The following is a 25,847-nucleotide window of genomic DNA, read 5'->3' on the forward strand; positions in this document are numbered from 1 at the left end:
AGACAGTGAGGAGAAGAAGAAAGTGGGATGAGGAAGGAGGAAGAGGAAATAGAAAAAGGAGGAGGAAAATAGAAGGAAGAGATAGAGAAGAAGAAGGTGGGATGGGGAAGGAGGAAGAGGAAACAGAAAAAGGAGGAGGAGGAGGAGGAGGGGGGGGGGAAATGTCGCCATGCTTCTGGCAATGAACGCTGCCCACACACCAGAAAAGGGTAACCATTGCAACATTTATTGAACTATAGAAGGCACTTACAATACTGGGAGAGAGAGGGGGGGAGGGAGGGAGGGAGGAAGGGAAGGAAGGAAGGAAGGAAGGAAGGAAGGAAGGAAGGAAGGAAGGAAGGAAGGAAGGAAGGAAGGAAGGAAGGAAGGAAAGAAAAAGAAAGAAAGAAAGAAAGAAAGAAAGAAAGAAAGAAAGAAAGAAAGAAAGAAAGAAAGAAAGAAAGAATCTCTCCAGAAATAAAGTCAGAAAAAGCTCGGACACGAGGAATTAAACGTTTGCCCAGGCAGAAGGGGGCACGCCCTTTCCTGTTAACGATACAAAGAAGGTGAAAAGAAACTTTACAGTCCACCAACTAGGGATTAAAATAGCGAAGACTATTTTTTTTTAATATAAAAAAGATAAAAATGTTTCTAGGATCAGCATGTTGTTTTTTTTAAAAAAAGAAAGAAAAGAAAAGAAAGAAAGAAAGAAAGAAAGAAAGAAAGAAAGAAAGAAAGAAAGAAAGAAAGAAAGAAAGAAAGAAAGAAAGAAAGAAAGAAAGAAAGAAAGAAAGAAAGAAAAAGTTTTGGTTTAAGATGCCCAACAGTAAAAAGGAATTCAGAGTGGAAAAGGTCTTCTGCCAGTCCCCCGACCGTCTCAATTCTTGCAGGAGAGAAGATCTTGGTACATTTCGGTCAGACGGGTCGCCTCTCTCTGGCCTGACAGCAAAGCACCATGGGTAGTGGAGTAGTACTTCCTGTGCGTCGCCTCGCCCGAAAACATCACCTGCAGAGGCTGGAGACCCAGGTGAGGGAGACCGCCGGAGGAGAAAGAAGAAAGAGGGAAGGAACTTAAGAAACGTTTTTCACAAATTAACAACACTACGGATCGAATTACGACGGTCCATTTAAAGTAGGGGTGTCCAACTCAATTTCACTGAGGGCTGCATCAGCATTGCGGTTGCCCTGGGGGGGTGTGTGTGGCCAAGGTGGGTGTGGCCTATTGGGTGGGTGTGGATGGAGTGGGTGTGGCCTGCTGGGTGGGCGTGGCCAGCTCTACATCGTTCGTATCAAGGGTGCCTGTGGGGGCCTGGGCAGGAGTGGGACAGATCTGAGGGTCTCTGGCAGAAGGGGGGGGGGACCAGGGCAGAGCCCATCAAGCCGGATAGGTGAAGCAGGCGAGGGCCATTTGCTGGCCACTTCCAGGCGATGGTGCATTTCTTCATTCCTCACAAAGGGTGACCCCTCCCCAGCATGCACCTAGGCGGCACGGGTGACGTGGCAGGGGCTGGTTCCTCGCTGTTTCCAGACGGCCTTGTGGAGCTAAGACTGAATGCGTTTCAGCATAGATGGCCACCACAAAATTGTACATTGGCTCCCGGCCGGCCTGGGCTAGGGCCAAGGCAGCGGGGGCCGTTCCCTCACTGTTTCCAGGATGGCTTCATGGGCCGCATGAAACCATGTCGCAGGCCGCATCCAGCCCCCGGGCCTTGTGTTTGACATGTCTGATTTAAAGGCACTGAAAAAAAGGGAAACTTAGGACACTTTTTCACACTCAAGACCGTGGCAGCCTCCCCGTGGCCGCGGGATCCAAATTCAGAGGCTTGGCGACTGACTCGCACTTACGACGGTCGCAATATCCTGGAGTCACATGATCCGCTTTTGCGACCTTTGGACAACGCCACTTAACATTTTACTAACTTCACAACTGCAGGGCTTAACAACGGTGGCAAGGGAGGTCGTAAAATGGGGCAGGACTCACTTAACAAGTGTCTCACTCAGCCGTAGAAATTTTGGGGTCCGTTGTGGTCGTAAGCCAAGGACTACCTGCCTCCTATCACATTACTTCACATCACAAAGCAATTCTATCACACGGCCTTTCAGGAACCAAGAGGACACCAGGAATAACTTCAGAAAATATTTACATATTCTAGATTCCTCCAGAGTCAAAAGAGATGTCGGAAGATCTAGTCTGGTTTACCAGTGAAGGCAACAGGATGGAAAGTTCTAGTGCTGCCTTAGGCATAAAAGCTGGCTGGGTGGACTGGCTGGGCCAATCACCAGGAGACAGTGAGTTCTAGTCCCGCCTTAGGCACGAAAGCCAGCCAGGTGACTTTGGGCCAATCACCAGGAGACGGTGAGTTCTAGTCCCGCCTTAGGCACGAAAGACAGCTGGATGACTTTGGGCCAATCACCAGGAGACGGTGAGTTCTAGTCCCGCCTTAGGCACGAAAGCCAGCCGGGTGACTTTGGGCCAATCACCAGGAGACGGTGAGTTCTAGTCCCGGCTTAGGCATGAAAACCGGCTGGGTGACTTTGGGCCAATCACCAGGAGACTGTGAGTTCTAGTCCCGCCTTAGGCACGAAAGCCAGCCGGGTGACTTTGGGCCAATCACCAGGAGACGGTGAGTTCTAGTCCCGCCTTAGTCACGAAAGACAGCTGGATGACTCTGGGCCAATCACCAGGAGACGGTGAGTTCTAGTCCCGCCTTAGGCATAAAAGCCAGCTGGGTGACTTTGGGCTATTCTTGCAGCCCAAACTACCTCCCAGGGTTGTTGTTGTTGTGGTGAAGAAAATAGGGGGAGGAAGCAGTATTACCGTAGGTACGTTTGCTGTCTTGAATTATGTATAAAGTAATAAACGCAGGATATAAATAAACAGATATATAAAAATTATGATATTCTATATAGCGCCTGATATATTCAGCTATGTTATTGTTTTGTTAATATTTTTATGTTTATACTTGTTATGTTTACCCTTCTCTTGCAGACATTTCATTACCCAACTAGCTAATAGCATCAATGCTAGAAGAGTAAGGTTTGCTGAGAGGAGGAGGAGGAGGAGGAGGAGGAGGAGGAGGAGGAGGAGGAGGAGGAGGGCGACGACGACTGTGGGGTCCTTGGTGCTCTCTGAGCCTGGTACTTTTCCTGCGGACGTTTCATGACCCAACTAGCTAACGTCATCAGTGCTAGCAGGACTAATACCTACCACTGTTTTGGAACTCTCTGTGTAAGGCAAGGGTTTCGCAAGTTTCTCCACATCTGCTCCGCTCGACCCTACCTGCGTGTAGGAGTAAGAGCCGCGGATATAGGGGTTGCTGCCCCAAGAGGATCGAAGGATCCGCCGAGGTTTCGGAATGTCTGGATTCCCTAAAGTGAAAAAAAAAAAGGAGATTGTGGTCACGTGACCCTAATTTAAAGGCTTGGCAAACGACTCGCATTTACGACAGTCGTAGCGTCCCTGAGTCACGTGATCCCGGTTTTGCGCCCTTCCGACCAGCCAAGCCCATGAGTAAGCCAGATTCACTTAACAACCAGGTTACTGACTTAACAACTGCAGCGATTCATTTAACAACCGTGGCAGCAAAGGTTGTAAAGTGGGGCAAAACAAATGCCTCACTTAACAACAGAAATTTGGGGCTCAAGTCCGGCCGTTAAGCCGAGGACTATCTGTATTGATTAAAAAGAGATTATTCTAGCAAGTATGACGTTTTGGTTGCGGAGAGCCGGTTTAACAGACAGGAGTTTAAAAAAAAAATCAAGGGGAATTTGGGTCCACCGTTAAATAAATATTATTAAAAAGTTTGCATCCGGCTCGTTCTGATGACGGTTGCAGAGTTACCTGACCATTTATTTACGGTCAGGCCCAGGTGGAAGAATGAAAACAAAAACAAAAAACCACAAGCTGAAACCAGTCAAAACAATTCTCCTTAAAACTGGTTTTTCTGCTTTGGGAAAAGTTGCTGGCAGCATCTTCAAATTAAAAAGCAAACAGACGGATCAGCAGAAAATACACCTCAGCAACACGACTGAGGTGTAACATATGATTCGCCCATATGTCTATTCTGCAAAGCCACGTATCGTCTGTAATTTTGGTAAATAACTTGAAAGCTTCACGTGGTTTGGACATCCTCAAACCACGTTAAGAAATGACTGGAGGAGGAGATGAGAGTGGGACAGATGACCAAGGAGTACATTTTTGATTTCTTTTGAAATGTGTAGACCAGAGGAAGGCCACCTTAGCTCTTTTAAGACTCGTGGACTTCAACTCCCAGAATTCCTGAGCCAGCCTGGCTCAGCTTAGAAACCACTCCCTTTCCCCTCAGCATGGCTGGCTCAGGAATTCTGGGAGTTGAAGTCCAGAGACATAAAAGAGCCAAGGTTGCCTACCCCTGGTGTAGACCAAACGTTGGTCAAAAATCTAGTTGTTGACTAGACTACGAAGTTCAAGCAACACAACGGAAGGCGACAGGGATCACCAATCCCTTCCATAGTGATTCCAAGAAAAGGTCCTTGATTTTTCCATCTAGTTACCAAAATTCAAGCTTAATTCGAAGGAAGTGTCCCCTTCAGTGTTCCTTTTCTAATGAAGTTCAACATGAGATGTAGGCCAGGGGTCCTCAGACTTGGCCACTTTAAGACTTGTGGACTTCAACTCCCAACATGGCTGGCTGGGGAATTCTGGGAGTTGAAGTCCACAAGTCATAAAGTGGCCAGGTTTGAGGACCCCTGATGTAGGCCAATGTAGGTAGAAGGACATCCCATTCCTTGACCAAGGAAGATGTAGGTGGAAGCATCTACATCTGCCTTGGTCCATCAATGAGACGTGGCTCCTCCCACAATGAGGAAGTTCCTCATGGGATTTCTTGGAAGCATCTACATCTGCCTTGGTCCCACCATAAATGGGACATGGCTCCTCCCACAATGATGTTCCTTATGAGTCTCCTTGGAAGCACCTACCTCTGCCTTGCTCCCACCATAAATGGGATGTGGCTCCTCCCACAATGATGAAGTTCCTCATGGGACTCCTTGGAACTACCTAGCTAAGCCTTGGCCCCATGACTAATCACGGCTCCGCACCGTGATTAAGTTCAGGGAGAGCCACAACGGGGACCTGCAGAACCCATCCCTGCATCGCTCTCCACCCCACCACCTGGTCCTTCCCACCTTCTCCACCCCAACGGGAAGAAGCGCAGACCTGTAAACTTGCGAAGCATCTCGGTGCAGATCTCCGCGACGGTTTCGTCGTCGTACTTCTCCATGATGAGGGCCTCCTCGCCACAGATCCAGCCGCTCAGGACGTGGCCGTAACGCTCTGGCGGGTAGAGGACGTCAAAGCTGCAGATCTTCTTGTACCACAGCTCCTCCGGGTAGGTGAGGCTCTCAGCTTCGGCCTCGTCTTCCCAGACGAACTGAAAGCTGTTGCATTCCGGGCTCCAGAAGGGCGCCTCAAATTCCAGGAAGATCTTATCGGTGGTGCTAATGCCCAGCTTCTGGATAGCCAGCACCTTCTCGTCAGGCAACGGCGGGTAGAACATGTCTTCGTGGCGCTTTTTCAGGACCCCCAAAGACACCGTCACGATGACGTGGTCGGCCAAGATGAACTCACAGTCTTCGCACTCCAGCAGGACGCTGTACCCTGCGTTGTCTTCCAGGCGGTCTTCGTTGTGGTCGGCCACTTGCTCGATCTCCTTGCTGATGGACTGGTTCCAGTGGATACACTTGACCGGCTTGTTCAGATGGATGACCGACTCCGGGATAGACCGGGACAGGATCTCCACGATTTTCATAAAGCCGCAAGGGATGATGTGGTGGGCTCCGGGGATCTCGGTCCACTCCCCAAATTCACTGAGAGAAACTTCATCCATGCTGTGAGAACTACTCTCACAACTTTCCACCTGCTCCAGAAGAATCAGAAGACAAGATTTCCGTTAGGATGTTCTTCTCCGGATGGGAGAACACGGATGGAAGCCGTTCCTTCCCAACCTGACAATCGTCCGGTATATATTAGGCCAATGTTAACCCTACAAGTTCAACTTCCAAATGTTGAGGCCAGTTCCCAGAATTCTCAGCTGTGGGTCTGCTAGCTGGGGAATTCTGGGAGTTGAAGTCCACACATCTGGCAGCTGTGAAGGTTAGAGAACGTTAGAGGACACTCTTATCTTTCACATACGTTACGTCCTGTTGATGTACTTAGTGGTTTACCCTGACCACAGACCCTCCTCAGTCTGATTTCTCGAGTTTCCAGCTGGTTTTCATCTCAACAGATCTAGAAGGGACCAGATTGAAGAAGATCGAAATTTTAAGCCAATCCTATTCATTGTCCACCAGCACCATATTTTTTTTTTGGGTGGTGATGGCTTCAGGTCAGTTTGGACTCTTGGTGACTGCCTGGACAAGTCTTGCATTTTGTTGGAAGCATATTTGGAAGTGGTTTTCCCTGGTCTTCTTCTTGTAGGGTTGAGATAGGGTCCAAGGCCACCCAGCTGGCTTCATGGTGGAAACAAGACCAGACCTCACCATCTCCCAACTTCTGATTCCATGCCTTTATTCACTATTCCAGACTACCTCTTAACAACCTAATACAGTTGACCATCTGCCCAGGGGTTGGCATCAGACACAATGCTTCTATGAGATGTTATGGCCCATATTTCTAACCTGAAGCATGAGGAATGTACGGTGGGCCACCAAGTTTTGAGCTCCACATCATATATACTACAGCATTCACCAACGTGAGAACTTAAGTTTGGACTGCAAACTGCACCCCTCTCAAGACAACTGCTGTCAATCATAAAATATGAGGGAATTCTGGGAGCTGTAGTCGCATCGGTTTCAGGGAATGTCTAGTTTAGTGAAAAGAAGGACTAGCAGGTGTCGTGATAGCAGTGTCCCAATATATAAGGGGCTTCCACAAAGAAGAGGGAGTCAAGCTATTCTCCAAAGCACCTGAAGGCAGGACAAGAAGCAACGGATGGAAATTAATCAAGGAGAAGAAGCAACCTAGAAATAAGGAGAACAATTAACCAGTGGAACAGCTTGCCTCCAGAAGTTGTGGGTGCTCTATAACTGGGGGTTTTCAAGAAGAGATTGGGCAAAAATCTGTCTGAAACAGTATAGGGCAGCGGTCTTCAAACTTGGCCCTTTTGTGACTTGTGGACTTCAACTCCCAGAATTCCTCAGCCAGCGTGCCTGGCTGAGGAATTCTGGGAGTTGAAGTCTACAAGTCATAAAAGAGCCAAGTTTGAAGACCCTTGGTATCGGGTCTCCTGCTTGAGCAGGGGGTTGGACTAGAAGACCTCCAAGGTCCCTTCCAACTCGTGTCATTCTGTTTTCAGCCTGGCGCCTCAACCGCGAAACCCCATTGGCTCCCATCCCCTCCTTACTTTCAGGTATTGTTGGATCATGGCAAGCTTCAGCTTCTTGACCGTCTCCGACTCGTCTGGATCGGCCTTGATGCGTTTGCGCACGACATCTCGCGTGAAGATCCCCACGCTATTTTGGCTGTCGGCATTGACTGGTTTACCATTCTGGAAAAACTCCTGAGTCAGGTTATAGACCTGTTTCGAGACGGAGAGAAGGTGCATAAGAGCAGAGAGCGTCAAGAACCCAAGCAGCTCTCACCACTTTCCACCTGCTCCAGAAGAATCAGAAGACAAGATTTCATTTAGGATGTTCTTCTCCTGATGAGAGAACACGGATGGAAGCCGTTCCTTCCCAACCTGACAATCGTCCGGTATATATTAGGCCCATGTTGACCCTATAAATTCAACTTCCAAATGTTGAGACCAGTTCCCAGAATTCTCAGCTGTGGGTCTGCTAGCTGGGGAATTCCACTTATCTGGAAGCGGTGAAGGTTAGAGAATGTTAGAGAACACTCTTATCTTTCACATACATTACATCCTCTTGATGTATTTAGCGCAGGGATCTTCAAACGTGGCCCTTTTATGACTGGTGGACTTCAACTCCCAGAATTCCTCAGCCAGCGTGCCTGGCTGAGGAATTCTGGGAGTTGAAGTGCACCACTCATAAAAGGGGCAAGTTTGAAGACCACTGATATAGACTTTAAGAGGAGTGGATTTCAACTTCCAGAATGCCTCAGCCAGTGTGCCTGGCTGAGGAATTCTGGGAGTTGAAGTCCACCAGTCATAAAAGAGCCAAGTTTGAAGACCCCCTGATATAGACTTTAAGAGGAGTGGACTTCAACTCCCAGAATGCCTCAGCCAGTGTGCCTGGCTGAGGAATTCTGGGAGTTGAAGTCCACAAGTCATAAAAGGGCCAAGTGTGAAGACCCCTGACCTAAGGTGAAGACAAGAAGTAATGGATGGAAACTCATCTAAGAGAGAACCAACCTTCCTCAGTCTGGTCTCTTGATCTTCCAGCTGGTTTTCACAAATCTAGAAGGGACCAGACTGAAGAAGATAGCAATTTTGCCATCTCAAGCCAATCTTATTCACTCTCCAGAGAAAAGCAACAAAGAAGATCAGGGGTCTGGATGCTAAACCACAGGAGGAACAACTGAAGGAACTCAGTAAGTCTAGTCCTGGGGTCTTCAAACTTGGCCCTTTTATGACTTTTGGACTTCAACTCCCAGAATTCCTCAGCCAGGCATGCGTGCCTGGCTGAGGAATTCTGGGAGTTGAAGTCCACAAGTCATAAAGGGGCCAAGTTTGAAGACCCCTGGTCTAGTCTAACAAAGAGAAAGACTAGGGGTGATATGGTAGCATCTTCCAGTACTTAAGCAAAGAGTCAACCTATTCTCCAGAGCACCTGAGGGCAGGACCCCACCATCCAGTCAGAGCTGAAGAAGCTTCTTGGCTGAGAAGCGAAACATCTTCAATGAAAAACAAAGAAGTCCAGTTGCCCCCTGGGGGGGGGGGAAGCACCTTTGGGATTGTGACTGAAAGTTTGGGGTGCTGAGTTTGCAGCCATCTTATGCTATTTCTCGCCAAGGTTCTTAAAATGAATCCCTGCAGCTGTGAAGTGGGTCACAGAATTGTGACGTGGATCTGTCTTCCCTGTTGATTTTGCTGGTGATCACGTGACCCTGAGGCACGGCAATCCTCATAAACGCCTGCCATTCGCTAAGTTCGATCATGCGACCGTGGGAACGCCGCCACAGTTGTGTGAAAAATGGCCCTAAGTCACTTTTTTTTTTCAGGGCCATTGTGACTTTGAACGGACACTAAAGGAACTAAATGAACCTGACGGTGAGAACAATTAACCAGTGGAACAACCTGCCTCCAGAAGTGGTGAATGCTCCAACACTGGAAGTTTTTAAGAAGAGACTGGACAGCCATTTGTCTGAAATGGTATAGAGTTTCCTGCCTGAGTAGGGGGTTGGACTAGATGACCTCCAAGATCCCTTCCAACTTTTATTATTATTATTATTATTATTATTGATCATCGCACAGTCAGCCAGATGTTCAGACTGGATTTGGCATTTTTGTCTACCTATCGAGCCCTTCCCAAGGACCTGGGATAGGCAGATGTGGATGTTTGATGGTATTACAGGTATCATCGCAGGATGGAAGCAGTGCCTAGTAAGGCCGCCTTTTGCAATTGACTAATAGCGAATTTGTCAATGCCAATGGTGTTCAATGGTGCTCCCGTTGTTTTGGGATTGCACCCAAGGCGCCTATAACTATTGGTACTACCCTTGCTTGCTTTTGCCACAGTCTTTCTATTTCTATTTGTGGGTCTTTGTATTTTGTGATCTTCTCCAGTTCTTTCTTGTCTATTCTGCTGTCTCCAGGCACTGCCACGTCCACTATTATTACTATTACTACTATTACTATTGTTAAGTCGAGGACTACCTGCCCACCTGCCAGCCTCTGTAAAATAATAGTCACTCTTTTGATTATGGCAAAAATCTGATATAATCTTCTGTTCAGCACCAGGTTGCTTAAGCCTTCCTAAGCAGCTTGCCGAAAGAAAGCAGATCCCACTTTTGCAAGACAAGCAAAATAAAATAAATCCGGTGTTTTACTTCCTTTGGGTTTCCGGTGTCTGGAGCAAACCAAAAGCCCTGATTTTCAAACACCGGTCTGAAAGGCCGGGCATAGCGTCCCAAAAGCAGAGAAGGGACTGTAGACCATTGATTAATACCTTGATCCTAATTCCCAGCTTTTTAAATGATGCTAGGAATGCTCTGAGTAAGAGGATATTAATGAATGTAGCTCGCTAATGAACAAGCCAACACAATGCTGACAGTCTCTAAGGAGTCTGGGAATCCCCCATGAAGGTCCTTAGGAGCAAAAAAAAATGTTGCATGTGATTTACTCCCAAACACCAAACATAAGGAGGCCCATGTAATCTTCTATATGGCAACAAAGAGGTCACCAATCTTATTAACTGGGCAACGATTGCTCCTTCCCCACAGCCAGACTTTAAGAAATGGTTCTATCACTCCAGCCACGATAAACAGTCATTGTTACCGGAAGCCACAGATAATCCAGGCCAGATAACTGATCCAGCCTTCTTGCAAAGCTATCTAAAGTGGTTATTTTTCCCATTCATCGGCAATAAATGAAATTGAAATAAAATAAGTAAAACAACTGGATGACGTTACATAAGGAAGTTGGGTTTGTTTGTTTTTTTTTCTCCTTTCCTAAATTTAACCTTAAAGACTGGTCTAGATTTGTCAGAGAAGGAAAACTTGGTTTCTTCAGAAAGGAAGGGAAGGAGACAGAAAGAGAAAGAGAGAATGAGAGGGAGAGAGGGAGGGAGAAAAATAGAGACAGAAGAAAGAAAGAAAGAAAGAAAGAAAGAAAGAAAGAAAGAAAGAAAGAGAGAGAGAGAGAGAGAGAGAGAGAGAGAGGAGGAGGGAGGGAGGGAGGAGAAGAAAGAAAGAAAGAAAGAAAGAAAGAAGAAAGGAGAAAGAGAAAAAGAGAAAGAGAGAAAGATACAAAGAAGAAAGAACGAAAGAAAGAAAGAAAGAAAGGAGAAAGAGAAAGAGAAAGAGAGAAAGATACAAAGAAGAAAGAAAGAAAGAAAGAAAGAAAGAAAGAAAGAAAGAAAGAAAGAAAGAAAGAAAGAGGAAGGAGGTAGGGAGGGAAAGAGAAAGAGAGGGAAGGAGGGAAGGAGGGAGAAAGAAAGATAAAGAGAGAGAAAGATACAAAGAAGAAAGAAAGAAAGAAAGAAAGAAAGAAAGAAAGAAAGAAAGAAAGAAAGAAAGAAAGAAAGAGGAAGGAAGGAAGGAAGGAAGGAAGGAGAGAGAGGGGGAGGAAGGAAGACAAAAAGAAAAAGAGAAAAGAAAAGAAAGAAAGAAAGAAAGAAAGAAAGAAAGAAAGAAAGAGAAGGAAGGAAGGAAGGAAGGAAGGAAGGAAGGAAGGAAGGAAGGAAGGAAGGAAGGAAGGAAGGAAGAGAGAAAAGACAAAAAGAAAAAGAGAGAAAGAGAAAGAAAGAAAGAAAGAAAGGAAGGAAGGAAGAAAGAAAGGAAGGAAGGAAGGAAGGAAGGAGGGAGGGAAGGAAGGAGAAATGACCTTCAGAGATCAGCAAGGGCTTTCCCAGAGCCTCGATCTACAAACCTCGTTGTATAAATCACTGAATTCTTCAACCACGTCTTTCGGGATCCTCTGCCCGCTGCTGGTGAGGTGATAGGCCACCCCATTCCTGGAGTAGAGGCTGATGCGACCCACGCTCCGCTCATCGTCGGTTGTCTCTTCGAGTAAGCCATTATCTTCTGCTAGATGATAGACGGGATTTCCATTCGAACCGTGGATCCACGTCGCTCCCAGTTCAAAAGTTGCGTTCGCTGCGACGGGAAGGGAGGGAGGGAGGGAGGGTTAGAGAGGGAAACCAAGGTGGATCCGAGAAAGAGATCTGCCTTATCCAAACCAATGGAGAATCAAAGCAAGATCATCAGATCCAGGAATCTATAACGCCAGGGCCAACATGGAGGCTACTGACCACCCTCAATCAGAGGAATTGTCTGAATGATTATTTATTATCTATCTATCTATCTATCTATCTATCTATCTATCTATCTATCTATCTATCTATCTATCTACCTACCTACCTACCTACCTACCTATGTATCTATCTATCTATCTACCTACCTATCTGTCTACCTATCTATCTATCTATCTATCTATCTACCTATCTATCTATCATCAATCTATCTCTATCTCTATATCCATCTATCTATCTGTATCTATCTGTATCTATCTATATCCATCCATCCATCCATCCATCTATCCCACCTTTATTGTTTTTTTTTATAAATAACTCAAGGCAGCAAACAAATCCAACACAACTTCCTCCTCCTCCTATTTTCCTCACAACAACCCTGTGAGGTGAGTTGGGTTGAGAGAGAGGGGCTGGCCCAAAGTCACCCACCTGTCTTCAATGCCCTAAGGCGGGACTAGAACTCACCATCTCCTGGTTGATTGGCCCACTCAGCTGCCTTCAATGCCTAAGGCGGGACTAGAACTCACCATCTCCTGGTTGATTGGCCGAAAGTCACCCAGCTGACTTCGATGCCTAAGGCGGGACCAGTACTGTTGATTGGCCCAAAGTCACCCAGCTGGCATTGATGCCTAAGGCGGGTCTAGAACTCACCGCCTTCTGGTTGATTGGCCCAAAGTCACTCAACTGGCTTCGATGCCTAAGGCAGGACTAAACTCACCGTCTCCCAGTGACTGGCGTAAAGTTGCCCAGCTAAGGTAAGAGTTGAACTCATGACCTCGTGCTTTCTAGCCTGATTCCTTTAACCCAGTGGTTCTCAACCTGTGGGTCGGGACCCCATTTGGGGTCGAACGACCATTTCACAGGGGTCGCCAAACAACACAGTCTGCCATTTTTTTCCCCCTTTTCCTTAGCTGTGAAACTCCCTTTTATTCTATTGGCTTTTGAAAGCCAATAGAATAGACTCTCTTGAATAGAGTCTAATTCTACTGGCTTTCAAAAGCCAATAGGAATTGTCCAGGCTGTCTCTGCCCTGCTGAGCCCGCCAAAAGCCCCAGTCTGGAAACGGTGCTGCACCAGTTGAGTAGTCCTCGACTTACGACCGGTTGAGTAGTTCTCGACTTACGACCGGTTGGGGGTCGCGGCATTAAAAAGGTTGAGAACCACTTCTTTAACCAGTAGGCCAACTGGCTCCTTATGAAGGACAGGAGAAGAGTCTCTGCACTCACTGAATCAACCCTTAATTTATGCAAGAAGCATAAAGGGGAAGCAGATTAAAGGACCTCGTGGAAAGACGTGTCCTGCCAATAATTTGGGGGACAAGCAAATGTGTCACAATGCTCTCTTCATCAATACAGACAGTCCTTGACTTACAACTGTTTGTTTAGTGACGATTCAAAGTACAGTATAGTACTTCAGTCCAACAGCACCGAAAAAAGGAACTTATGACCATTTTTCACATTTATGACCATTGCAGCCTCCCCCTGGTCACGTGATCATAATCCAGATGCTTGGCAACTGACTCATATTTATGACCGGTTGCAGTGTCCCCCGGGGCTCACTGGAAATGGAAATATATGAAGAACGGCTGCAGGAATTGGGCACGGGGTCCACGAGAGCAGAATTCCAGTATCTCAGGGGCTGCCCCAAAGAAGAGGGGGTCAACTTATTTTCCAAAGCACCAGAGGGCAGAACAAGAAACAATGGGTGGAAACGGATCAAGGAGAGAAGCAACCTGGAATTAAGGAGAAACTTCCCCACAGTGAGGACAATTAACCAGTGGAACAGCTTGCCACCAGAAGTTGTGGGCGCTTCATCACTGGAGGTTTTTAAGACGAGGCTAGACAGTCACTGGTCTGAAATGGTATAGGTTCTCCTGCTGAGTGGGGGGCTGGACTAGAAGACCTCCAAGGTCCCTTCCAGCTCTATTCTCATTGATGAATAGAATAGGATAGAATAGAATAATGATAATAGGATAGGATAGGATAGGATAGGATAGGATAGGATAGGATAGGATAGGATAGGATAGGATAGGATAGGATAGGATAGGATAGGATAGGATAGGAATAGGATAGGATAGGATAGATAGGAATAGAATAGAATAGAATAGAATAGAATAGAATAGAATAGAATAGGAATAGAATAGAATAGGACAGGACAGGATAGGATTAAATAAGAAGAATAGAATAGAATAGAATAGAATAGAATAGAATAGAATAGAATAGAATAGAATAGAATAGAATAGAATAGGAATAGGAATAGGACAGGACAGGATAGGATATGATAGGATTAAATAAGAAGAATAGAATAGAATAAGACAATGGAATGGAATAGAATAATAGAGTTGGAAGGGACCTTAGAGGTCATCTAGTCCAAACCCCTGCTCAGGCAGGAAACCCTAAATCATTTCAGACAAATATGGCTGTCCAGTCTCCTCTTGAAAACTTCCAGTGTTGGGTTGATGGAAGCCCGCGCAGGAACAGCCCTGTCTCTGCCAGTGCTGGGTGCAAGCTACAGTAGGTTGACTTGCCCCCTAAATTTTTCGAATCGCACCCTGGCGGGTCAACGGGACCCGTCTTTCTCGTGAGAACGCTGGACGGATCGTGCCATTTCTCAAGCCTCATCCCAGCCGGCCCCGCTGACGTCCCTACCCCAAGAGCCGAAACCAGGAAACATCGCACAGGTGTGTTGACAGACGCGATGGTCCTCTAAGGAGTTGGGACAGTGAAGAACTTCCGTCCTGTCTGGCAGAACGCCCAGACCGGGGTCTATTTTGGGACCCCGGCCTTTTTGGCAGCCGAGGACCCCACTTCCCCTTCCAGATTTGTCGCCAAGGGCCGCACGACGCTCATAGTTCTTGGCTGAAAAGACGGATGTTGGACTCGTTAAGTTTCCTTTCTGGTCTGCTTCCCTCCCAGAAGCTCTTCAGATGCCTCCTGGTTTAATTTACTGCTGGGTGTTGATCAACCCAATGGAAGGGTGTGAGGTCAGAGAAAAGGAAGATTAAGCTACAATTCTCCCAGTTAATAAATACAAGCTCTTTCGGGAGATGTTGAGACAAGGGGAATTCCGATTATCAGATTTAAAACATTTGGAAATCAGTCGAAAACAAGGGTTTTATCGGTTCAGGATTTAAAAATTAGATCCAAAAGGGAAAAGAAAATTAAATACTATGAATACGTTTGACTTACTGATTAACCCAGGCAATATATATCTAATGGTTCTTGATTTATTAAAGGGGATATTGTGTTATTAAGCAGATGACTTAATACAGTGGGAAATAGAGAATTCTTAGGCATGTGGGTTTGTGGCTTTTGGCCCTGATTATTTTTCACTTTTTCTTTTTTTTAATAAAAACTTCTGTACTGGCATTCACGAAAGGAAGCATGTGTCAACTGAGGACAGGATCCCAGGAAGAAACACTTCCAGGATGTAAGACACAATTAATTGCTCTGTTTGTCGGCAAGGATTTGTTTTGTTTTTGCCAAAAATGCTCCAGGGGGGGGTGCTATTTATAGGCGCCCGAAGGTGGAAGACAAGGTATTTATAATGCGGACCAGCAGACCCGGCATGTATCCGAGGCCGACGAAAGGCTGGGAGAAAAAAAAAAACTTCTCACTCAACATTCACTGCGAAAGCGGAAGGACCTTTGGACCCCAGGAAACAGTAGCAGAATTGTGACCCGAAAAATCAGAGGAAAGGTAAACTGAGGCAAGGCTAGCCCAGGGACAGAACGGGGGGGGGGGAACGGCAGCTTTTTTTAACACCGGCTTTTCCCATTTACCAGTTTGAAAGAGGAGACTTCGGCCAGGAATTTTCAAGACCATCAGAAGCTCAGAACAGAAATTCCAAGTAGAGATAGTCCCGGACTTACAATTATTCGTTTAGTGACGGTTTCAAAGTTACAACGGCAGCGAAAAGGAGGGTCCTAGTGACTGTTTTTCACACCCACGACCGTTTGCAGCGTCCTCACGGTCACGTCATCCGAATTCGGGACGCTTGGTGATATTTATATGAGGGTTGTGGTGTCCTTGGGTCACGTGACCCTGGTTTTTGCCACTTTCCGACAGTCAGCATCAAGGGGGAACCCAGATTTGGGTCTTTTCAGAGAATTTGAGTGCGAATTTGAATGTATATGGCCCTAAGGCAGTGGTTCTCAACCTGTGGGTCGGGATCCCATTTGGAGTCGAACGACCATTTCACGGGGGTCGCCAAACAACGCAGTCCGCCATTTTTTCCCCCCTTTTCCTTAGCTGTGCTACTCCCTTTTATTCTATTAGCTTTTGGAAGCCAATAGAATAGACTCTCTTGAATAGAGTCTAATTCTATTGGCTTTCCAAAGCCAATAGGAATTGTCCAGGCTGTCTCTGCCCTGCTGAGCCCGCCAAAAGTCCCATTCTGCAAATGGTGCTGCACCAGTTGAGTAGTCCTCGACTTACGACCCGTTGAATAGTCCTCGACTTACGACCGGTTGGGGTCACGGCATTAAAAGGTTGAGAACCACTGCCCTAAGGCGTCTATTTCACCCTTTGATTCCCACACCCTGAAAAAATTACGATCGACTTTAAGGATACTAGGAGTTCTCTACCATGTACCCATTTCTCCAATTTGCGCACGCGCACATATACACATACACACACACACATACAAAAGAGCCAATGGTGAAGGCACTGGCCTAGAAATCAGGAGACGGCGAGTTCTAGTTCTGCCTTAAGCATGAGCCAATCACCAGGAGACGGCGAGTTCTAGTCCCCCCTTAGGCATGAAAGCCCATTGGGTGACTTTGGGCCAATCGCCAGGCGATTGTGAATTGTAGTCCCACCTTAGGCATGGAAGCCCACTGGGTGACTTTGAGCCAATCACTAGTAGACTGTGAGTTCTAATCCCGCCTTAGACATGAAAGCTGACTGGGTGACTTTGGGCCAATCACCACGAGACGGTGAGTTCTAGTCTTGCCTTGGTCATGAAAGTCAACTGGGTGACTTTGGGCTAATCACCAGGAAGCTGTGAGTTCTAGTTCCGCCTTAGGCATAAAAGCCGGCTGGGTGACTTTGGGCCAGTCATTCTCTCTCAGCCCAGCCCACTTCACAGGGTTGTTGTGAGGAAAGTAAGAAGAGGAAAGAGTATTAAATATGGTCACCAACTTGGGTTACTTTATAAATTAATAAAGGCGGGATACAAATTTAATAAATTAATAAATCTTTAAAACATCAATCCTGCATACTCTGAGACCAGAACCGGTATGCTGGGGGTCCCTCTGCAACTTCAGGATCCCATCTCCATCCTTGAGAATAACAGAGCTGGAAAGGACCTTGGAGGTCATCTAGTCCAACCCCCTGCTCAAGCAGGAAACCCCATGCCATTTTATAACTGAATAACAGAATAACAGAGCTGGAAGAGACCTTGGAGGTCATCTAGTCCAACCCCCTGCTCAGGCAGGACACCCCACGCCATTTTATAACTGAATAACAGAATAACAGAGCTGGAAGGGACCTTGGAGGTCATCTAGTCCAACCCCCTGCTCAGGCAGGAAACCCTACGCCATTTTATAACTGAATAAAAGAATAACAGAGCTGGAAAGGACCTTGGAGGTCATCTAGTCCAACCCCCTGCTCAAGCAGGAAACCCCATGCCATTTTATAACTGAATAACAGAATAACAGAGCTGGAAGAGACCTTGGAGGTCATCTAGTCCAACCCCCTGCTCAGGCAGGACACCCCACGCCATTTTATAACTGAATAACAGAATAACAGAGCTGGAAGGGACCTTGGAGGTCATCTAGTCCAACCCCCTGCTCAGGCAGGAAACCCTACGCCATTTTATAACTGAATAACAGAATAACAGAGCTGGAAAGGACCTTGGAGGTCATCTAGTCCAACCCCCTGCTCAGGCAGGAAACCCTACGCCATTTTATAACTGAATAACAGAATAACAGAGCTGGAAAGGATCTTGGAGGTCATCTAGTCCAACCCCCTGCTCAGGAAGGACACCCCACGCCATTTTATAACTGAATATCAGAATAACAGAGCTGGAAGGGACCTTGGAGGTCATCTAGTCCAACCCCCTGCTCAGGCAGGAAACCCTATGCCATTTAATAACTGAATAACAGAATAACAGAGCTGGAAGGGACCTTGGAGGTCATCTAGTCCAACCCCCTGCTCAGGAAGGAAACTCTACGCCATGTCAGTGCCGTCACCCTTACCGAGTCTCACGCTTTGGACTCTGCCTCCGATTCGATCCGACGCTTCAAGGACCGTCACATCCGTGAAGCCGTTTGCTAGGAGAGTTTTGGCTGCCGAGAGGCCAGCAAGGCCCGCCCCGATCACTACTATTCGCGGCTGTCGTGCTCCTCGTGGCCTACTACTAAGGGGGTCATCCGTACTCTCTTCCGATGTATCACCACTTTGCATGCCGTCCAAACTCTCTTCCTAAAGAACCTGCCAAGAGATCCAAATAAAAAAATTTTAAAAAAATAAACCCAAAAAATATAAATAAACCTCCAACCCTTCAGTGGATCCACTATGGCCAGGCTCTCCCTCCTGTCCTTTAAGATCCCGTTCAGCCCCTGAGACTTTGGAGAATCGTCCGAGCTGCAGGATAAGCTGCCCTAAAATCCTGCAGCAAGAAGCAATGAAGACCCAGCCTGGAATTTTTAAAAAAATGCCTCTGACTTGGAGGATGAACAGCTTCAGAAACTACCCAGTGATCAAAAGCAGCATTTTTAGAGCCTGCACCCATTTTTAAGACCGGGTGTTTCTTTTTATAGACGGGCCCGATCTACCGGAGGGGCAATTTTGTGGTCAAACCAGACGCTGCCCCGTGGCTGCAGCTGAGCACGTCAGCTGGTTTTGCTTCTTGAGACTCACAGCAACACGTTAGAAGATACAAGCTGCCCACTTTGGGGGAGTCAAGCACCCCACTGAGCCTTTGAAGTGGAGGGGTTGGGGGACCCTCTAGAAGGCTGGCTGCAGAGCCACGAGAAAGCTGGCCCCACCCCAAAATTGAAAAAAGAGGTCAGGAGAAGGAATACGATAACGCTGCAGTGAATAGTACAGTAGAGAATTGTAGTGAAAAAGGAGGGTTTAGAATAGAATAGAATAGAATAGAATAGAATAGAATAGAATAGAATAGAATAGAATAGAATAGAATAGAATAGAATAGAATAGAATAGATATTGGAATATGGAAAAGAATTAGGATAGAATAGAACAGAACAGAACAGAACAGAATAGAATAGAATAGATATTGGAATATGGAAAAGAATTAGAATAGAATAGAATAGAATAGAATAGAATAGAATAGAATAGAATAGAATAGAATAGAATAGAATAGAATAGAATAGAATAGGACAGGAAGACCTGGAGGAACGTTGTCCATGGGGTCGCGATGGGTCGGACACGACTTCGCAATTAACAACAACAACAACAACAAAGAATAGAATAGAATAGAATAGAATAGAATAGAATAGAATAGAATAGAATAGAATAGAATAGAATAGAATAGAATAGATATTGGAATATGGAAAAGAATTAGAATAGAATAGAATAGAATAGAATAGAATAGAATAGAATAGAATAGAATATCATCTGTCTATCTACACAGTAGAGATAGATGATGGATAGATGATGGATAAATGATGGATGGATGGATATACAGACAGAGCAGACAAAGACAGATAGGACAGACAGACAGTCATGGAAGGCCACTGATACTTTAGATGAGTTTATTGCAAACCATTTTTTTAAACTCTTTGATTTACTGCAAGGGGAATTTTGGCTTGAAAATGGTGATATATTAAACTAAAACATCACTTCATATTTGTTTTTTGTTGCATCTGGCTCCAAATGTACAGTATCGACCTAATAGAATAGAACAGAATGCAGAATAGAACAGAATGCAGAATAGAATAGAATGGAATGGAATGGATTGGACTGGAAACGGAACGGAACAGAACAGAACAGAAATTCTGGGAGCTGGTCCACACACACTGACTGCGGAATTCTGGGAGTTGAAGCCCACCCATCTTAAAGTTTGCCAAGGTTGAAAAACACTGCTTTAGGCCAATGCCATCAAATTCCTTACTTGCCGGATTTTGATGTATGCATGTTTACACGTATGCATTCACACCCATGCCCAAACACACACCAATACACAAATACAGACACTCCGCCATAGATTTCTCTGCTCTCTGGAGATAATAGGCCTAATCTGACAAAGGCGATAATATCTTAGTTAGGAAACTGTCACTTAACAAGTTTTTTCTTCTTCTTTTTTTTTCTAAAGAATCTGAAGCCATTACAAACCTCAAAACTATCTAAAACCATTAAGGAAGGAATTTTGTGGGCATCTCCTGCAGATAAGGCTTGATTTATACAACTGGCAGGAAAAGATCAACATAGCCTATGTACGTTCTCACTATTGTCCTCTGGAATAAAATAAAATAAAATAAAATAAGTGTTCATGTTGGCATCCAAACAGGGGTCTTATCTGGTTCTTGGGAAGTGGGGGCATCTGGCGTGGAAGCATCTGGGTTTGATAAAACTTTTTGATGCCTGCTTTAAAAGTTCTGAGCAGAAGACCACACTTAGAGATCACACAGGTAGTCCTTGACTTATAACCATCCGTTTAATGACCGTTTGAAGTTTCAAGACCGTTGCAGCATTCAAAATTGTAGTGTTCAAAATTCAGAGGCCTTAATATTGGAAAAATTACACTGAAAAGGGAAAAGAAAATTAAATATTATAAATATGTTTGATTTGTTGATTAACCCAGGCAATATATATATAATGGTTTTGATTTATCAAAATGGATATTGTATTATTAAGTAGATGATTAAATATGGTGGGAAACAGATAACTCTTAGGAAATAGAACAAGGTTATAGTCAAATAGATAAAATGTGTATTTTGGATATTATAGTTTGTTATGAAGTGAGATAAAGAAATTTTGGTGGTTACCCCAAATCTGAAAATGATAAACATTTAAATTGGAATATTGGTAAGAAATTAAAAATTGAGTAAAAATCAACAACAGGATATGGCTTGTTTATGAAGATTGAATGTAATTAAGATGTGTATAAGCTAAAAGTTTATTGATAAATGTAATAATGATGTTCTGATTGAGTTGATATAATTAGAAACGTACTAATCTGAATATGAGACAGTAAATGTTAAGGGAAAAAAGAGAAGAATTATTTGATGTTGTGACCTGAGATTTGCAGTAAGGCTTTGTTGCTGAAGTATTGATTAACCCAGTCACCATGCTGCTTTTTAAATATTCAAACGGAAAATTGGAAAATTAATAAAATATTACAATAAAAAAAAAATTTGGAGGCTTTGGCAACTGGTTCGTATTCATGACGGTTTGCAGTGTCCCGGGGTCACGTGATCCCCTTCTGGCCAGTCAAGTCGACAGATTCGCTTAACAGCCATGTTGTTAACTTAACAACTGTGGCGATTCGCTTACCGACAGTGGCAGGAAGGGTGGTAAAATGGAGCCAAACTCACTTAAGACGGTCTCGTTTAGCAACGGAGATTTTGGGCTGAATTGTGGGCCGTAGACCCAAGGCTTCCTCTGTGTGAAAGTTATGGATTTGGAGGCCTGGAATATCTTCAGGACTAGCAACACAAAGCATTGGATGTACCGTATGAAGACTTTATGGATTTGGCAAAATGTGCCCCAAATGTGGCCCTTGGAGCTTGGTCATTTATCCCAGGGCAGGGCAGAAAAGCTTGCGCAGCCAGGAAGGCTCTCCACCCATTTGCACTGCTCAGGTATACTATAGCAGGGCTTTTTAACCAGTGGTACGGGTACCACCTGTGGTACATTGGCACCTGGCAGGTGGTATGCGACCATCCTAGAAAAGTGGTAGCAGGGGAGGGGAATGAGCTGAACCGGTGGCAGCACCGCACAAGCCTGAGCGAAAGACGGCTGGAGCTGCAGGGCTGTCAGGGCTCAGCCGAAGCGCCAGGATCAGCACTTCTTTGGGGCTGTCAGGGTTCAGTGGAAGTGCCAGGATCAGTGCCAGGCTTCAGCTGGAACTTGGCGCTGATCCTGGTGCTTCTGCTGAGCCCAGAAGAGGCGCCGATCAGCTGGAATGTTGCAGCCTCTCCAAGGTCTTATGATTTACATTCAGATGCTTGGCAACCGATTCATATTTATGACGGTCACAGTGCCCCAGGGTCATGTGAAGTGACCAAAACCTGCTGCATCCACCCAGCAGATGGGGGGAATAAAATCCAAACACCCCCCCACCCCACCCCCACTGCCAATCCTCAACAGAAATGCTCACAATGAAAACCTCGGACAGGAGGAAGAGCGCCGCCAGGCGGGCAGGCAGGTGTCTTGCTCGGCTGTGGCTTGGGGGGCACTTTTTTCAGTGCCATTGTAACTTCGAACAGTCACTAAGCGAACTGTTGTAAGTCGAGGACTACCTGTATTTTATCACTTTTTTTTTGGTCCTCAGGTTTTTGACACCTTGCTAGGCGACTGGTGGTACTCGGATGTTGCCCTATCCTAAAAGTGGTACAATGGGTGAAAAGGTTGAAAAGCCCTGATCTTGAGGACACAGATAAACCTCCCGGTGGCCTCAACGACTCTCTCAACGGAGGCAAAGGACCAGCTGACTGCAAGGCGTATAAATCCTTCCATGCCCCACCATCCAGTCAGAGCTGAAGAAGCTTCTTAGATGAGAAGCGAAACGTCTTCAAAGAAGGAAGTCCAGTTGCCTCCTGAAAAAGCTCCTTTGGGACAACCAGGACCTCTGTGACTTAAGAGTCTCCGTGGACATTTAGGTTCTCGGGGTGGGACTCAAACTTTAAGTCCCCTCCGCCTCGCCTGGAATCCCAGACGAAAAGGCCAGCTCAAAATGCAATCCTTCAATCCAAGAGGGAGAGAAAAGAGAGCAAGAGCGAGAGCGAGAGAGAGTGAGTGGGGGGGGGCAACCTTCTGCTTGTTTACGTCTCGTTGGCAAGAATGGCATAAACAGCAGGAGGAAACCAGGCCCTGTCCTGGCAGACGGCATCCGTGTCTCCAAAATGCCATGTGTGTAATTTCCTGTCATCCGCCAAACGTTAGCAGCGTTGAGGTTTATTTTCCAGACAGCCTTTGCTTTGCAAGGCACCTTTCAAGTCGCGGGGGGGGGAGGGGTCCTTGGTGCTCTCTGAGCTTTGTTGTCTTCTTGCAGACGTTTCGTTACCCAACTAGCGAACATCATCAGCGCTCGAAGGGGGTAAGGTTTGCTGAGAGGAGGAGGGGGGAGGGGGGAGGAGGAAGAGGAGGAGGAGGACTGTGGTGTCCTTGGTGCTCTGAGCTTGTTCGTTTTCTTGCAGACATTTCATTACCCAACTAGATAACATCATCAGTGCTAGAAGGGGTGGGGTTTGCTGAGCAGAGGAGGAGGAGGAGGTGGGGGAGAACAAAGAGGTGGGGGAAGGGGGAGGAGGAGAAGGAGGTGGGGGAAGGGGGAGGGGAAGGAGAAGGGGGAGGAGGATTGTGGGGGTCCTTGGTGCTCTCTGAGCTTGTTCGTTTTCTTGCAGACATTTCATTACCCAACTAGGTAACATCATCAGTGCTAGAAGGGAGGGGGGTTTGCAGAGAGGAGGAGGGGGAGGAGGAGGAGGACTTGGTGCTCTCTGAACTTGCTGGTTTTCTTGCAGACGTTTCATTGCCCAACTAGCTAACATCATCAGTCCAGTCCTCCAGATCTTCCCTCGCAGAATGAAACCACCGATACGAACCTCGGATCCACAGGTAATCCTCGACTTACACCCACTCGTTTAGCGACCGTTCGAAGTTGCAACGGCATTGAAAAATGTGACTTAGGATCGTTACTCATTCTTGTGACCATTGCAGCCTCCCCCTGCTCACGGGATCGAAATGCAGATGCTTGGCCACGGACTCGCATTTATGACGGTTGCAGTGTCCCGGCCTCACATGATTGGGAGGGTTTTTTTTTCCCCGTGGAAAATAACTTTGGAGCTTAGGTGATAAAAATCAATTGGGAGTTTGCCAGCACCCCGATGAATTTGCACATACAATCTAGGCGTGCAAACCCCCTCGTCTAGGTAGTCCTCGACATACAACCGTAATTTCTGTTGCCAAGGGAGCCAGTTGTTAAGTGAGTTTTGCCCCCTTTTACGACCTTTCTCGCCAGAGTTGTTAAGTGAATCACTGCAGCTGTTAGGTCAGTAACCCGGTTGTTAAGTGGATCTGGCTCTCCCCCATTGACTTTGCTTGTCAGAAGGTCGCCAAAGGGGATCACGTGATCCTGGGACACCGCAACCGTCATAAGTAGGAATCAATTGCCGAGTGCCCGAATTTTGATCACATGACCAGGGGGACGCTGCGACGATTGTTAAGTGAGAAAAATGATCCTGTCGCTTTTTTCAGTGCTGTTGTAATTTCAAACGGTTAATAATAATAATAATAATAATAATAATGGAGGAAGGGACCTTGGAGGTCATCTAGTCCAACCCCCTGCTCAGGGAGGAAACCCTGTACCATTTCAGACAAATGGCCGTCCAGTCTCTTCTTAAAAACTTCCAGTGTTGGAGCATTCAGCGCTTCTGAGGGCAGGTTGTTCCACTGGTTAATTGTTCTCACTGTCAGGAAGTTTCTCCTTAGTTCTAGGTTGCTTCTCTCCTTGATTAGTTTCCACCCGTTGCTTCTTGTCCTGCCTTCAGGCGCTTTGGAGAAGAGCTTGACTCCCTCTTCTTTGGGGCAGCCCCTGAAATACTGGAAGACTGCTATCCTGTCCCCCCTTGTCCTTCTCTTCATTAAACTAGACATCCCCAATTCCAGCAATTCCATTCCTTATATGTTTTAGCCTTGAGTCACCTGATCATTTTTGTTGCTCATTCAGGGGGGAAGGAATGTATGCAGGCCCGCCTGGCCCTGCGCGCGCACACACACACACACACACACACAGAAAGACACAAACTGTTGCAGAGTTCATCACAAATTCACCCTGGAGAGCACAGCTACGCAGCTGCCATGGAGCAGGTGGGAGCATATCTGTAGTATCTCCCGGGTGAGACTTTGATGCCCCTCGGATGCTTCAAATTATTTTCATTTATCCTGTCCCCCCTCGTCCTTCTCTTCATTAAACTAGACGTACCCAATTCCAGCCACCACCGTTCCTTAGATGTTTTAGCCTCCATTCCCCTGATCCTCTTTGTTGCTCTTCTCTGCCCTCTTTCTAGAGCAGTGGTTCTCAACCTGTGGGTCCGGACCCCATTTGGGGTCGAACGACCATTTCACGGGGGTCGCCAAACAACGCAGTCCGACATTTTTTTCCCTTTTCCTTAGCTGTGCTACTCCCTTTTATTCTATTGGCTTTTGAAAGCCAATAGAATAGACTCTCTTGAATAGAGTCTAATTCTATTGGCTTTCAAAAGCCAATAGGAATTGTCCAGGCTGTCTCTGTCCTGCTGAACCCGCCAAAAATCCCATTCTGCAAACGGTGCTGCACCAGTTGAGTAGTCCTCGACTTACGACTGGTTGAGTAGTCCTCGACTTACGACCGATTGGGGGTCGCGGCATTAAAAAGGTTGAGAACCACTGTTCTAGAGTCTCAGCATCTTTTTTACATGGTGGTGACCAAAACTGGATGCCGTATTCCAAGTGTGGCCTTACCAAGGCCTTGTAAAGTGGTATTAATACTTCAATCTTGATCTTTAAAAGGATGCAAATGATCAGCTGTCTGCCAGGAGTATAAATCCTTCCATTCCCCACCCTCCAGTCAGAGCCGAAGAAGCTTCTGGGAGGAGAAGCGAAACGTCTTCAAAGGAAAAACCGGACAGTCCAGTTGCCTCTTGAAAAAGCATCTTTGGGACAGCTGGGAGACCTGGATGACTGACAATCTCCACAGATAGAGAACTCCTTCAACCAGGCCAGCTGACGTCACTTCTCTTCGCGACTCAAGCAGCTGAACACACACGCACACCAGCCAAAGTACACACCAGAG

The 25,847-nt window shown here is 46.2% G+C and overlaps 1 protein-coding gene across 4 annotated transcripts in view; it reads right to left on the reverse strand.

The window, feature by feature from the left end:
• Positions 1-669: 669 nt before the first annotated feature.
• The window catches only part of SMOX (spermine oxidase), a 52,688-nt gene continuing 27,510 nt past the window's right edge, over positions 670-25,847 (reverse strand). For 2 of the 4 annotated variants that reach the window (XM_039368401.1, XM_039368402.1), the window contains exons 2-7: positions 18,086-18,320; positions 11,505-11,731; positions 7,362-7,535; positions 5,177-5,879; positions 3,188-3,348; positions 670-994 (exon numbers count right to left, since the gene is read on the reverse strand). In XM_039368401.1, coding sequence (XP_039224335.1) covers positions 857-994; positions 3,188-3,348; positions 5,177-5,879; positions 7,362-7,535; positions 11,505-11,731; positions 18,086-18,293 — 1,611 coding nt within the window. In that variant the 5' untranslated portion in view covers positions 18,294-18,320 and the 3' untranslated portion in view covers positions 670-856. The remainder of the gene's footprint in view (positions 995-3,187; positions 3,349-5,176; positions 5,880-7,361; positions 7,536-11,504; positions 11,732-18,085; positions 18,321-25,847) is intronic. The other 2 variants (XM_039368403.1, XM_039368404.1) reach the window with 2 other exon arrangements.

Source organism: Crotalus tigris, unplaced genomic scaffold (genome assembly GCF_016545835.1).
Source record: "Crotalus tigris isolate CLP2741 ecotype Arizona unplaced genomic scaffold, ASM1654583v1 scf7180000020772.518028, whole genome shotgun sequence".
In the NCBI taxonomy this organism is placed as follows: Eukaryota; Metazoa; Chordata; class Lepidosauria; order Squamata; family Viperidae; genus Crotalus; species Crotalus tigris.